Source organism: Sarcophilus harrisii, chromosome 4 (assembly GCF_902635505.1).
Source record: "Sarcophilus harrisii chromosome 4, mSarHar1.11, whole genome shotgun sequence".
NCBI classification, from domain to species: Eukaryota; Metazoa; Chordata; class Mammalia; order Dasyuromorphia; family Dasyuridae; genus Sarcophilus; species Sarcophilus harrisii.
In genome coordinates this window covers 267316725-267330912 of record NC_045429.1, presented here as the reverse complement: position 1 = coordinate 267330912, position 14188 = coordinate 267316725, and the positions used below count along the sequence as shown (strand labels likewise).

At 36.5% G+C, this 14188-nt stretch overlaps 1 protein-coding gene across 4 annotated transcripts in view; it reads right to left on the bottom strand.

Moving 5' to 3' along the window:
- The window catches only part of SUPT3H (SPT3 homolog, SAGA and STAGA complex component), a 593114-nt gene that overhangs the window by 88322 nt on the left and 490604 nt on the right, over window positions 1–14188 (bottom strand). For all 4 annotated transcript variants that reach the window (XM_031968418.1, XM_031968416.1, XM_031968419.1 and 1 more), the window contains 2 exons: window positions 12551–12736; window positions 8571–8681 (listed from right to left, as the gene is read on the bottom strand). In XM_031968418.1, coding sequence (XP_031824278.1) covers window positions 8571–8681; window positions 12551–12736 — 297 coding nt within the window. The remainder of the gene's footprint in view (window positions 1–8570; window positions 8682–12550; window positions 12737–14188) is intronic.

Below are 14188 nucleotides of genomic sequence, written 5' to 3'. Positions count from 1 at the left end.
GATAAGGAGATTAAAAGAACCTAGAAAACACCTCAGTCAAAAAACAACTTCCTCTCCTTGTCGTTTGGAGAGAAGTATCAGTTGAAGACAATAGTAGTTTAGAGCAAAAAATCAATTGTAAAATCTTATAGGGGAGGATGACAGAAGATTATGAGGAGCACTATCTCATAAAATAGCAGAGGTGGAGAAAAAATAAGTTAAAAGAACATGGTGAGAGATACAATTAAGTCAGATCATTACTAAGGAACATATCTAAGGAACAGACAAAAAAATCAAAGACTTTCATAAATATATTTATACAAAAACTCATTCTGAATTAATGAAAGTAGAATCAGTATATTTGCAGCCTAACATCGGAGACCCAGATGTGCCATATGAAGAAAGAGAAATGGTACTAAAGAAAACTTAAAGGTGGGAAGATTAGACCATGCCTACAAACAGGAACTTCTTGAGGGAAATTACACAAATTTGAAGATGGTGACAACAGATTTTTGAGATTTACTTCATCTAAATTCAACAAATATCTATTAGGCACCTGCTGTGTGTGTATACAATGACAAAAACAAAATAAAGGGAGACTAAGTAGGAGGCTTTGAGAATAGTTCAGGCAAAGAATGATGAGCACCTGTAATGGAGTAGAAGCTATAAAGGTTTTATCCTTTCCCTTATAGGAAAGATTTATCCAGATAGATGATAGGTGTTACTGTTAGTAGATGACATTAATTTTCTATCAAGTTCCAGAGTACTGTAGAATCTCCCAAAGAAGATCCATAATAACTCAAAAGATTTTGATTTGACTATATGTACAAGAAAGGACAACTACACGAATAGTGTCTACTTTCTAATCTAGGATAAGCAGCCATCATGTAGAACTATGCAGTCTGTCAGAATAGTGACGAGAGTGGACAATCTGTGAGAGATGGCACAATTTGCATTATAGATTAATACTCTTATCACCATGATTATTAATATTTGCTATTTATTTCATGCAACTAGTCTAATGTATCAATCATTAGGTGAATACCTTTACCTTTTGGCAGTGTATCATGTCCACTTGCTAGGTGGCACAGTGGATAGAATGCTGGGCCCACAGTCAAGAAGATTGGAGTTCGAATCCAGTCTCAAGTAATTAATAGCTGTTTGATCTGGGGTAAATCATTTAACCTCTGTCTGAGTTTCCTCAACTGCAAAATGGTGATGATAATAGGAGTACTTTGCAGAGTTGTTGTGAGGATCAAATGAGACAATATCTGTAAAGTTCTTAGCACAATGTCCAGCACACAGTAGGGACTATATAAATCCCAGGCATTGTTATTGTTATCATCACCATGTCTTATTAATACTTACTTTTTCATTGTGGCAGTTCATATCTCTTGACTCAAAAGGCTGTATCTTAACCCCTGTCCACACTGCCAAGCAGGAGAAAGCTATACAATCCAGGTCTAGGCAACCAGACTGTTTACATAGCCTATACTTATGAGCAAGTTCTGGCAAGAATTTGCCATTACTGCTGCCTGGACTATACAGGGAGAGAGAAATAACTCAATACTTCCAGTCACTGGGTCAATTACTGATGACAGGAAATCTGGTCTTGCTCCTGGAAATGCCTGGACCTGAGCGCTTGTTAATGAGTACCCAGAAGCAGGCTACTTCTACCTAGAGCAATGAGAAGGGTCTCTCTCTTAGTTTGGGATGTAATGAAATGTATCCCCATCTTCTCCTACTTAATGAGGAAGGTGGATGCTAGTCTAAGGTTTTGTCACTGGCAGCTATCTACCCATAAAAATTTTATATCCCTATATAGGGATATTTCCTCCACCTATGTACTTTGAGACTGTGCAAGCCATTTTATGAGATTTCACACCCAATTGTAGGTGAGCTAAGGTCACAAAACCTCTCAATTTACCAGCAATTTGTGGCTTCTAGATTAATTTGATCATCGGTGCAAATATATAGGGTGGGAATTTGATGCACTTTTCAGGTTTCTGTAACCACCAGCTGCCAGAATCCCAAGACCTTTAATATAGTAATGCCTAAGAAGAAGGGGATGCAATAAGAAGATGCTTGTCAAGGAAGCAGTTCTCTCAAATATGATTATATCACTGTAACAATGATATCTTTATCTGGTTCTTTGGGGTGTTCTATATTAAAGATCTCAAGAAGATTATAGCTTTATTTAGGGTGACACACACAAAAGAAAAGACACTTAGGTTGGAACTGGGTTCTCCAGAATTGTGCTTTTCTTCTACTTAGAAGGTTTAGCTGACACTTCTGCTTTCCCTCCTGTTAATAAACCCATCATCAAATTTATAGCATAGAAGCTCTTTCAAAAATAACAAGTCTAGAAACCTGAGCCATGACTGCTTTGGTAAGTCTCCTACAGGGAGCCTCAGAAAGATAAGTAAGGTGGTACCCTTTATTAGGATTACTATTGGTTATTGTTCTCTTTCTGATATAGGTGACAATGTTAGTCTCTACATCATTTGAATAACCTACAGAACTAGTAGAAACCCACAAGAATACTCCATATGGCCAATAGTTGAATATAGTGAGTAATTCACTCTCTATTCAACAGTAATAGGCAAGAATATTTGCAAATGTCAAGGATAAATTAAAGTAAAATGTTTAATATTAGTGGGCTTTAATTTAAGAGTGTTATTACTGTTATACTAAGAATGAGTTCTTAGAATCAATTCAAAACCACAATTTTTCCCCCTGAATTTGTCAATTTTGATATTATTCAAGAATTTCTGAATACAAGTTTTTAACATTTTGTATAAATTTATAACTTTATATCAATTGAAGTTATAGCAACTTTTATAAATTTTATGCAGTCCCACTTTTGTTCTCAATTTTCTCTTTTATAAGAAAATATAAAACCAGTTAGTACATAACAATATAGGAAAGTCCCTTGGAATATCTGAAGGCTGTAATCACATTTATTCAGTTCAAGTCAGAAAGTATTTCATGACATTTAGAGCTAAAAACTAAGTATGAATACTTCAAACATTAATCCAGGGGACCAGCATTAATTTTACTCTTAAGAATAATAAACTCTGAATGAGATTTTGTCACAGAAAACACCTTCTAGAATCAAGAGGAAAGTATAAAGAAATCACATTACCACTTTGCATGTAGTAAGGCCAGGGGATACAAATCTGACTAGAAAGAAAATTATTTGTTTTTATAGGATCAAAACGTAGAATATTGGTTACGATTAGGTTAGCCCTAATTCTAACCCTAAATTCATTTCTAACCTAATCTTGGAAATAAACATATTTTATTAAGAGATGTGCCTTTGACTATATTCCTGAATTCTTTTCAATTGTCATTCTCTTCCACCTGACTTGGTACTCTCTTTTCCAGGTTTCTGGGACACTACTTGATTTTGGTTCTCTTCCTACATATCTGACCACTCCCTCTCAGTCTCTTTTGCTGACTTCTCATCTAGGACACTGTAATGGGCTGAGGTTTGAGTTGATGCACTGAGGTCCCAAGTACGTGAGGCTAAATAGTAATTGGGCTATACTCTATTAATATACATGATTGGATAAAGAATGGTCCCTGCCCACTCCTGATGTGTTGTATAGGAAATGACGATTTGGATGGGTGGAGGCAGAGAGAGAGACAGGAAGAGAAGCTGGGAGAGATTGGGCCTGGGTTCCATACTCTTGCTGCTGGTCATGTGGCTGCTGGTCTAGCTAGCTTCTTGACTCAGCTGCACACATTGCTATTGCCCATTCTCTTCCACCTCCGATCCTTCTTCACTGAGAATAAAGACTAACGATTTTCCCCTAACCTGAATTCCTGACTCTGGCTGATTTTAAAATACTCGATCTTTATAGGACACACCTTCTAACCATATTGGAATTAGTATCACAAGGTTCTGTCTGGGCTTCTTTCTCTTCTCCCTCTACACTGTTTCACTTAGTGATATTATAAGCAATCATGGATTTAATTACCATCTCTCAGCTGATGATTTTCAAATCTTTCTATCCTGTTCCAATTTCTCTGATGATCCTGAATCTCACATTTCCAATTGTCTTTCAGACATCTTGAACTATATGTCCAATAAACATCTTGAACTTAACATGTCCAAAGTGGGATTCATTTTTCTCTCTACCTCTCCCCCCCAACTCTTACATTCTCTATTTCTGTAGAGTACAACACAATTCTCCCAGTCCTTTAGATTTGCCACCTAAATGTTATCCTCAACTCTTTCCTATCTCTCATTCCCCATATCCAGTTTTGCCAAATCCTGATAATTTTATCTTCACAACATCCCTTGAATATAACCCATTCTTATCTATGACACTATTATCATCCTGGAGTGGGCCCTCATCTAATGGGATAGAAATGGCAAAATTGGATGACCCCTAAAAAGAGTTGTAGTCCTGGATGCCAAGTATCCTACCTTTGGTAATGAGATGTTTTCTAATGGTAGCTAATATAATAATTTGGATACCAAGAGCAGCACACAGAAATAAACAGTCAGTTTTCACAGGGATATAATTTTCAGAACCAGACCCAATTTACCTGATAAACTATATTGTTCACAGTTAATTCACTTCCTCACACCTGGACACTGCAATAGCCTACTGTTGAATATATCTGCCTCAAGTTTCTCCCTACTCCAATCCATCCTTATTTCAGCTTCTAAGGTGATTTTCCTAATGCACAGATCTGACCATGTTACTCTTTACTCAATAAAGTCTAATGGTTCCTATTAACTCTGGGATTAAATACAAAGTTCTCTGTTTGGCTTTCAAAATCCTTTATAACCAGTCCCTTCCTACCTTTCTAGTCTCCTTATACCTTTACTACTAAACATGTGTTCTACATTGCAGTGACACTGGCCTCCTGGATGATCCACAATCAAGATAATCAATCTCTCAGCTCTGGACATTTTCTCTGGCAACCGAATGGACTTAAATTTTCTCCCCCCCCCCCCATTTTCATCTACTGCCTTCCCTGACTTTCTTTAAGTCACACCCAATATCACACCTTCTACAGGAAGCCTCCCCCATCCCCTCTTTATCAAGATGCCTTCTCTCTGTTAATTTTTTTTTTCATTTGTTCTATCTATGGCTTGTCTGCAAATTTTTTTTCCTTGTTGTCTCTCCTCTTAGACTGAGTTTCTTGATTGGCAGTCTGTCTTTGGACTCTTTCTGCATCCTCAGGACTTAGCACAATGCCTGGCATATACTAGGTATTTAATAACTTTATTGACTGACTGAATTCCTATTGAAAAATCCATTAAAAACATGGCATCCAATGGATTTAACTACTATGAAAAAGGAAACAAACATTCTAAAGGAGTAAAGGCCAATGAAATGCTGAAGTGTATAGCAGACTTAGATGATTACAAAGCACTTCACAGCCATCATCTACTGCTAAAAATGTTCAGCAAAGGTTATTTTTATCCTTTGTGCAAATGTTATTATCTCCATTTTAAAACTGAGGAAGCTGAGATCCAGAGAAGTTAAGTCACATAATTAACAGATCAGTATTCTCCCTCCAAGTCCAGGGCCCTATTCTCACCATTGTGCTGTTTCACGTAAGCTTCCAGAGAGAGCCGATTCAGACAGTCAGAGACCATGGAATATGTAATATTCAGAGTGTTGTCTATAGTTAAGTGAACGCAGAAAAAGAAATGCAGAAATCATTTTACTCATAACCATGTGACTATAAATATATGGATATTCCCAGATATGTGTGTATGGATGACTATGTTGTAAACATACAAGGACAGTCATTGAAAACTCTGTACATGACAGGAAGTCTGGTGACCTTGCCCAGCCTCACTCACTTAAGTCTAATTCACTTTCCTGTCACGATATTCCCTCCTTGACATGGGCCTCTTCAAGAACAAGAGACAGACAACAACAACAGGAGAAAGCACAAAAATAAAAGTGAAAGTCATTTCACACACAGGCACGTGACAGTGTGTGTGGAGCACTGTGTATATAGGTTTGAGGGTCCCTGCACACAGTCACTTTTTCCGTGCACAGAGGGTGAAGTTCTAGGATACAGAAAAGAACCGGGTCAGATATCGCCTGATCCTGGTGCCAGCTCTGTCTATGCCATTATTCTAGTTTGGTAGTGTGCCCATGGGCAAGTGGTCTTGGTTGCACTTTCCTATGCTTGCCCCACACAATTTCCAGGGGCTCATTCAATTATATCCTATGTAGCTTGGATGTGCGTAGTTTTAGAAGTTTTCCACACATCAACCTATTGAGCTTTCATAACTACTTTACATAACTATTTTTGTGACTTCACAAAAAGGTTGGCCATTGTCCTTCATTCTTGAAGAAGACCAAAATGACATCACTTCATCAACGGCGTGTCCAACTGTGGCTGATCAGACCAGTCCAAGCTCAGAAGGCTCTACCACAACCCTGGCCCTCAGATCCCTGAACTGACTTCATAGATGTGGCTGGTTGCTTGAATATTACATCAAAATCAGCTTTAGGAAAGTCACAGAATGTTAGAGCTGAAGGAAATTTTCTCATTTTACTCATCTAACAAAGTAGGAGAGAGAGGAAGCAATGTGTTCAAGATCACACAAGTCTGTGTCTTAGACCATGCCCTTTACAGTACACCATGATGCTATACAGTCTGTGGAAGAAAAGGCTCTCTAAGGTTAAGTTCTAAACCCTATTATCCAAAGATCTTGCTATGTAACTAAGTGAACAATGCTGGAGGAAGAGGAAGAAATCTTGGGGCACTTTTTCTTTTGTACGGTAGAAAAATATGATGAACTTCCCAGATCCCTGAGTATAATTCAATTTTCCACTGGGATACTTTGGCGTAAGCTATTTAAAATTAATGATACTTTACTTCACTAGAGATTTTAAAGGGACAAACAAATTGGCTATGTGGTATAATATAACAGAATTCAGCTCAATACATCTGTACCTAGATTTAAGCATGTTTCTCAAATAAATGCCATTTCTATGACACAAAGCTTTGCATTCAGTGCTGAAATAACCTCATGATGAGATTATAACTATAATAATCAGAGAATTATTAGTTTAGGTAAGAAATGGAAAAAAAATTGGTGAGGTTATATCTATAAGTTTTGCTTAAGTTCCTAGTTCAGGTTTTTTTGTTTTGTTTTGTTTTGTTTTCTTGTTTTTTTTAAAACTTGACCACTGCTACCACTTCCTTTTTGTGGCAATCTTAAGAACTATATGATTGGGATGTTTCCCTCCTATATTAAGTAATTTCTTTTACTTAATTCTATCCATTACTCCTAGTTCCCATCTTAGGTCACCTCTCAAAAATCCTCTTCTCTCCTTGGTTCCTATACCCTTCAATTACTTGTAGATTATCATCATCGTTGGTTGTTTCCCTTTTCTTTCTTAAATTCATTCCATTGCACCAACCTCTTAGTCATAATTTGGCCAAAATGCAAACTTTACATTTTAATCTTTCCTTAAAATATTTCCTCAATTTCACCTACTATTTTCATTCCTCTTTCCAGTAATCCCAGATTTGTCTAACTATCCATCTGGATTTTGTAGAACTGTCTATGTGACTCTTCCTAAGTCAGGTTTCCTTTCACAAAAAACCCCGAGAATTTTAATTCTATTTTTTGCTATTTGTTGAAGAAAATCTTAAATCATTCCCAGTGAAGGAAAGTCCATGAAAAAAGACATGTCACACTCACAAACAGCATCTCAATTGTGGCTTAGGGAGGAAAGGACATAGTCCTACTATGTAAATAAAAAAACATTTATAATCACAAACGGTAGCAGAATAATTGCAATTACCTATGAAAGAACTTGTTCTCATAAACACATTAAGATCTTATACAATGAATAATAAATTAATTGGCTCAAGAAAGGGAAAAAAAGTCATGTAGAAAAATAATATTATAAGGCAGCAGATCTTATTCTACATGAAATATCTCAATATATAATTTTTCCTCTAAACAGAGGAAATCTCAAGACAAAGCTTTCCCAAGATGACAGGTTAAGAGGCAAGTCCCAAGAGGGACTTTAAAAATGATGCCATTCTCTGGGTAGGTAAATTACCAAGTCTTTAATTATCTATAATAAAAAAAAAAGTGCCTGATCTTAACTTGAAAGGTGTTCAGTTTGCATACCCTTTAGTTTAGCTCAAAGTTGGTCAAGAAAAAAAAATCTTTTCTTCTTTCAGTATGAAATCTATCTCTTAGGAACAGGACATTTGACAGGAGTGATTATCTCTGATCTGATTTATTTTAGAATATAAAGCATCTCAGGCAATATTTGGATACATATAATTTTGGGGGGAAAACACCCTATAAAACTAAGCTTTGAGAAAGAGAAAATTTGAGCCTCACAAAAGCATAATTTGTAATTGAAAGAAAATAATATTTAAAAGAAAAAAACTTTTTTGCCCTTCCAAAAAGAGACAAAAATGACTATTTTATTTCCCAAGAGAATTATGCCACTTTTATACAAGAAAATTACAGTCACCACAAATTGCTCTCAACAATTCCAGCGCTTCTTCATTTGACCACTTGAAAATCAAAGTTCTTTCAGATTATAAATATAACTTTTTATAACTCTGTTATTACGTACTGTGAATGGGGAAACTGGGCCAATCTTGTGGCCATAGCGTCGAATAGCCTCTCTGATGTGGCTAGGCTGGATGGCATCACTTTGAGCCTCGATACCACAGGCTGCAGTGCTCTGCAACAGAAAAACACTGAAAATGTTACTAAATCAAAAACATACAACAGACCTATAGTGCATAAAATATGAAAATAAACTTTTATCAAATGGGTCACTTCCCCCCCCCCCAAGACACACATTGTTATTGCCACACACTGGACCCCCTCCCAAAAGTTCCATTAACAAATCAAAGGTGACTTTTGTATGACCTCTTCCTAACAGACCTACCAAAAATTATTTTTATGTTCTTAATATTTTACCTAGGACCAAATGTCAAAGTGCAGAAGAATGAACAGCAACCACTTGCACTCAGATGAAAAAGTATCACAGGAGGCCTGCTGAGAGAGCCACAGGAGACTTTTTAAATGTTTTAAACTTTTGTTATTGTAATGATGGAGGAAATAACCCGTTTTTAGGAGGTATTTCAAAACTTAGGCAGGCCTTTGACATAACTCTGTCCAGTCCAAAGTAAAGTAAAAACTAGAAGTTTTTTTTTTTTTTTTAGGTGTGACAGATTCACAAATTACATTCAGGCATGATTATTAAATTTATCTTAATGCTCTTTGCCTATTTGCCTAATCTGTAGAAGAGATGAAAGATATAGGAAAATCAAGAAGGACCCAGATTTCAAGTAATGCAGGCATCTAAGCTGTGTAACAGAGAATTGGACTTCAAATAAGGAAGAAATTTGAATCCTGTCTCAGACACTTATTAGTTATGTGATCTGGGCAAATCATCTAACTGCTTTGTGTCTCAGTGTAATGATGAATAATAAAAATCAGGATAAAAACAGAATATTTTTATATTTTTGTACTGATCACATCAAGTACCAATCTCCAGATAACCAATTCTTTAGAATTGGTTATCTGGAGATTGGTACTTGCTTTACTAAATCTGAAATTTTAGGTTTCGACCTTTTTAAAAGCTGTTTGCTACCAAAAATAGTTCATCTCTTTTCCATAAATATTCTACTAGTGGTGATGCTACATGTCTGTAAGTTATGGAATGTTATGACTTCCAAAGAATCAAAATCACACATGACCTAAAGGGCAATGGACAGAGATGATGTATATAACCAAACTGCAGCATGTTACCAAGAATAACTTTTGAATGAGAGGTGACATCAAAGATAGCATTAAAATCATGTATGATTGGAAAGGGAGGTGAGCTAGTCACATAAAGAAGATAAGAGACAACATATTTATAGCCTGAGTATTGTACTACTGTACTGGTATGCAATAAAATGTGAAAAGAACCCAAAAAAGAACTCTAGAAAAGAACCCAAAAAAGAACTCCAGAATACTGGGCTAAACCTCTGGAGAATTCTTGGAATTTCATGAACAAGATATACACAGAAAAGATGGAAAGGAACAGAGGAAATTAATGCCTACAATACAGAGATCATAGTTTTATTAAAGAATCAAAAAATTTGTTTTCAAAATGCCTCAGAAATTTACATATATTAATTGCAAATAAAAAGGCCTTATTAGTTAATTAATTTATTGAGGCAAGTGCTTTTCATACTAGATACTTTATAAATGTCTGTTGTATGAACTTCTTCATTTCGGGACAGCACCCTCCATTCTGTCTTCTTTTGTACAAACTGCTTACAAAAAGAAGGCCTTTACCTATATCAAGTTAAATACTTTGACCAGTGATCCTCATCTCATCCCTTTCCCTATCTTTTGGCAGCTTGTTATCATCACCACCACCATCATCTCTTCCTTCTTTATATCTGTTCCTCATTTTCAGTCGCTCCCTCTCTATTAGTTCCTTCTTCATGCTTGCAAACATGCCAGCATCTCTCAATAAAAAAAAATTTCCCTTGTCATCTCACTCTATCATTTCACATTACTTCTTTCTTTCACAGATGAACTCTAAGAAAAAGCTAGCTATACTCATTGCTTCAATTTCCTTGCTTTTCCACTAATCATTGACTTCTTAATACTTCATAATCTGGATTCTGACTCTATCATTAAAACTGACACTGTCTTTTCTCAGATTATCAAAATTCAAAAGTCTATTCTCAATCCTTACCCTTCTTGCCATCTTGGTAGCATCTGACACTGTTGTACAGGATTCTTCTCTTATTCTTCTCCAAGGGTTTTTGTGACAACAATTTGCCTACTTGTTTGATTTTTCTTTCTTTGTCTTGTTTTCTAAATGTGATCACCCCCTCAAAGCTTTGTCCTGAACTTTTTCCTACTTTACATACCCTCTCTCTTGGAGATATTATCAGTTTCCAAGTGTTCGGTTATTACGTCTAAATATCTAGCTTCTTTTATTGGTACCTATCATTATTATTAATATTACTACTAATAATAGTAACTGATATTTAAAGTTTCAAAGCATTTTACATTGTTTCATTTAAACCTCAAAACAACCTGTGAGGAAGGCCAATATAAATATTATGAGATCTCCCTTTTGGATCTACCACAGAACTAATTATTTTTCCCATTAAACTTGTTCTTCCTCCAAACTTCCTTATTTCTGTTGAAGTTACTACCACCAACCTTCTAGTCAACTAGATTTTCAAATTTTTTCTTCCCAAATTCCTATTGCCAAGCAGTTGTCAAATCCTGCTGAATTTGCTTCCACAACAGCTTTTATATCTATTTGAATTACCCTATGTATCTGAAAATAATGTAACAATATATTTTTTGAATTAGAGATTTTTGTTAGCAATGAAAGGAAAGAAGGTATACTTTAAAGAAAATGAAGTTTTAGTAACAGAAGAGATATGCTACTATGATCATACCACAGAAGACAGTTTTGAAAAGGAAGAAGAATGAATGGAGAAGTAGATGAGAAGTAATCAAAACAACCAAACAAAAAAAGTATTCTCTGGGACAGACAGGAGGGAAAGAAGTAATATGTGTCAGATAAAACCATTTCAATTACCACCTCTCTCAATGAGGCTCCAGTAAAGATAGCCCAGGACTCTGAGTTTAAGACCCCGAGGAATAGCAGTACCAATCCCTACTCCTGACTAGTGACCCTGCTTCTAACATGGCCCTAGTAAGTCTTCATTAAAGGGAGCATCCTTTTGGAGAAGGGACCTACTATCCTCACCACCAGCAACAATTGAGGACCATGGGCTGCTGAGGGACAATTAGGCCTAAAAGCTCTTAGAGTAGCAATGTTCCTCTTTCCCCCTCCATTAGTCCTGCTTCCAGCCTGGCCACCACAGACACTGGAAGTGGTCCTTGTAGAGATTACCTCATAGGGAACTTCCTCTGCAGATGCTGCAATCCTTCTTTTCTCAGCAGCTGCAGTTATTGAAGACCCAGAAAAGAAGGTTTTTGTTACAAGTATTGGCCATTCAAATTGAACTTTTTTGACAATGGCCAATACTTTGGTAGCAAAAACTTTCTTTTCTGGGCATGCTCATATCAATAGAAAAGATGTAGTCCCATCTGCTTTGCTACTAACTCTAAGGACCATGGCACCTACCTATTTGTTTTGCAGCTGAATTCTGTTATAGATGTGACCACCATTTAATAGAATATAAGTTTTTTTGAGAGCAGGGACTATCATGAATTTCTGTTTTATCCTTAGTACTAAGGATATTACTTTATATTGGAAGGACATAATTTTTTAATTCATTCAAATTGCTCATTTTGCTTCAGAAAATCTCAACTATGGTACACAACAGAGCATATTCTTTGCAGGTTTAAGAGCCCTAAGAAGCCCAGTGAACACTAAGTCATGGGATTTAGCTATTCAGGCCCAGCGAATCATCTAGTATAATCCCCTCATTTTATTCTTGAGGAAGATGAAGCATATTAGAAGATAAGTGACTTGTTTAAGGTCTTACAGGTAATAAGTAACTTAACTACAAATTCAGGGCAATGTCCAACACACAGTGCTGTCTCAGTTTAACTGACCTTTTTCCTCTTCCTTTGTTTTGTTTTAGCCGAGTCTTGTCCAATATTCCCATTCCCCAAAGTCCCTGATTGGTTTTTCCCTGGGTGTTGTGGTCCAGATGTTGGAGCAGTTGGTGTAGGAGGAGGAGTATTTTCAGGGGAATCAGGGCTGGATTTCATGCCAGAACTCGAACCGAAGAGATGTGGCTGTAAAACCAAGACACCAAGCTAGCTGCTTAAGGAGATTCAGCAAAATGATTTATGAATTTGATGTAATTTAATCTAAAAATGAAAAGACATGATTTATTTTCACATATATTCTCAGGATATTCCTATTATTTAAAGCAGGAAATGATGCTCTAGACAGGTCTATGGATGTGAGTATTTTAGGTCTGGAGAAAAGATCAAGATTGTTCTAAAACTCCTATTTGTGTTTGAAGAGAAGCACGGATTGCTATTTCTATGTGAAAGTTCTGAAATGGCCTCTGATTAGCTGAAAGTCATCATGTCTGAAGTAGAATTCAATTTCTCAGCTTTGCCCTCTGAAAAAATTAACCTCCTCCTGAATACTTTTCTCTTCTGTTTGGTATGTATTATATTGCTCTCCTAGTGATTCGGATGGCACAGTCAATGAAGTGCTGGGCCTGCAGTCAAGAAGACTCATCTTTCTGAGTTCAAATCTGGTCTGAGTCACTTACTAGCTGTGGGAACCTAGCAAGTCAATTAACCCTGTTTGCTCAGTTTCCTCATCTGTAAAAATGAACCAGAGAAGGAAATGGCAAACTGCTCTAAATCTACTATATATGAAATAAATATTTAAATTCCCCCGAACCTTTCATTTCAGTCAGTTTCAGAGGGTGGGAAATATGTATACAGAAAATTAAACACAAAATACACCAAGTACTTTTTAGAAGAAAGGGGACAGGAATTGGGGAGATGGACTAGAGAATCTGGATATTTCCAGTAGAAGTTGGCATAGAAGCTGAACTTTAAAAGAAATTATGATTAGAAGAAAGAAAGTGGAAATGAAAAGGAAGTATATTCCAGGACTGGAGACAGCCTGTGCAAAGAGAAAGAGAAACAGACAATGAAATGTCATTCACAGAAAAGAATAAGTGATGCACTTCATTATCCATCACCGTCATCAATATGCATATTTTATTTAATACCATTACATACACACAGAAACATACACAGACATCCTATTATCCTATTTCTCTAACCATGCTGTCAATAGGGACTAGTCTAGTATATAATATATGGTAGGAGTCCAGTAGATGTTTGCTTGATTATGATGGCTGGTTCATGCTAGTCACTTAGCACTGGGGTCCAAGTAGAAAGAAGCACTCTGGTTTTCTGTATAACATTATCTCAATCAGCAACAATAATTAAAAACCAGGGTAAAGAAGAATCTTGGTGAGTAGGAGGTAGGTATCCCATTACTAATGGGATTCAGCTATAGTGTTCCTTGATCGTCATGCCCTTGCTTCTCAGAAAGCCCACACTCTATGCCTCGAAAATTAGCCTTCATAGGAAAGCTTTTATCAGCTGCTGTGTAGCTGGAAACAGTTGCTGTGGCAGTCAAATAGTTCCCTAGGGCAGCTTGGCTTATGCCTCACTGACCAACTTGGAGAATCAAGAAAGGAGAAAAATGAAGGG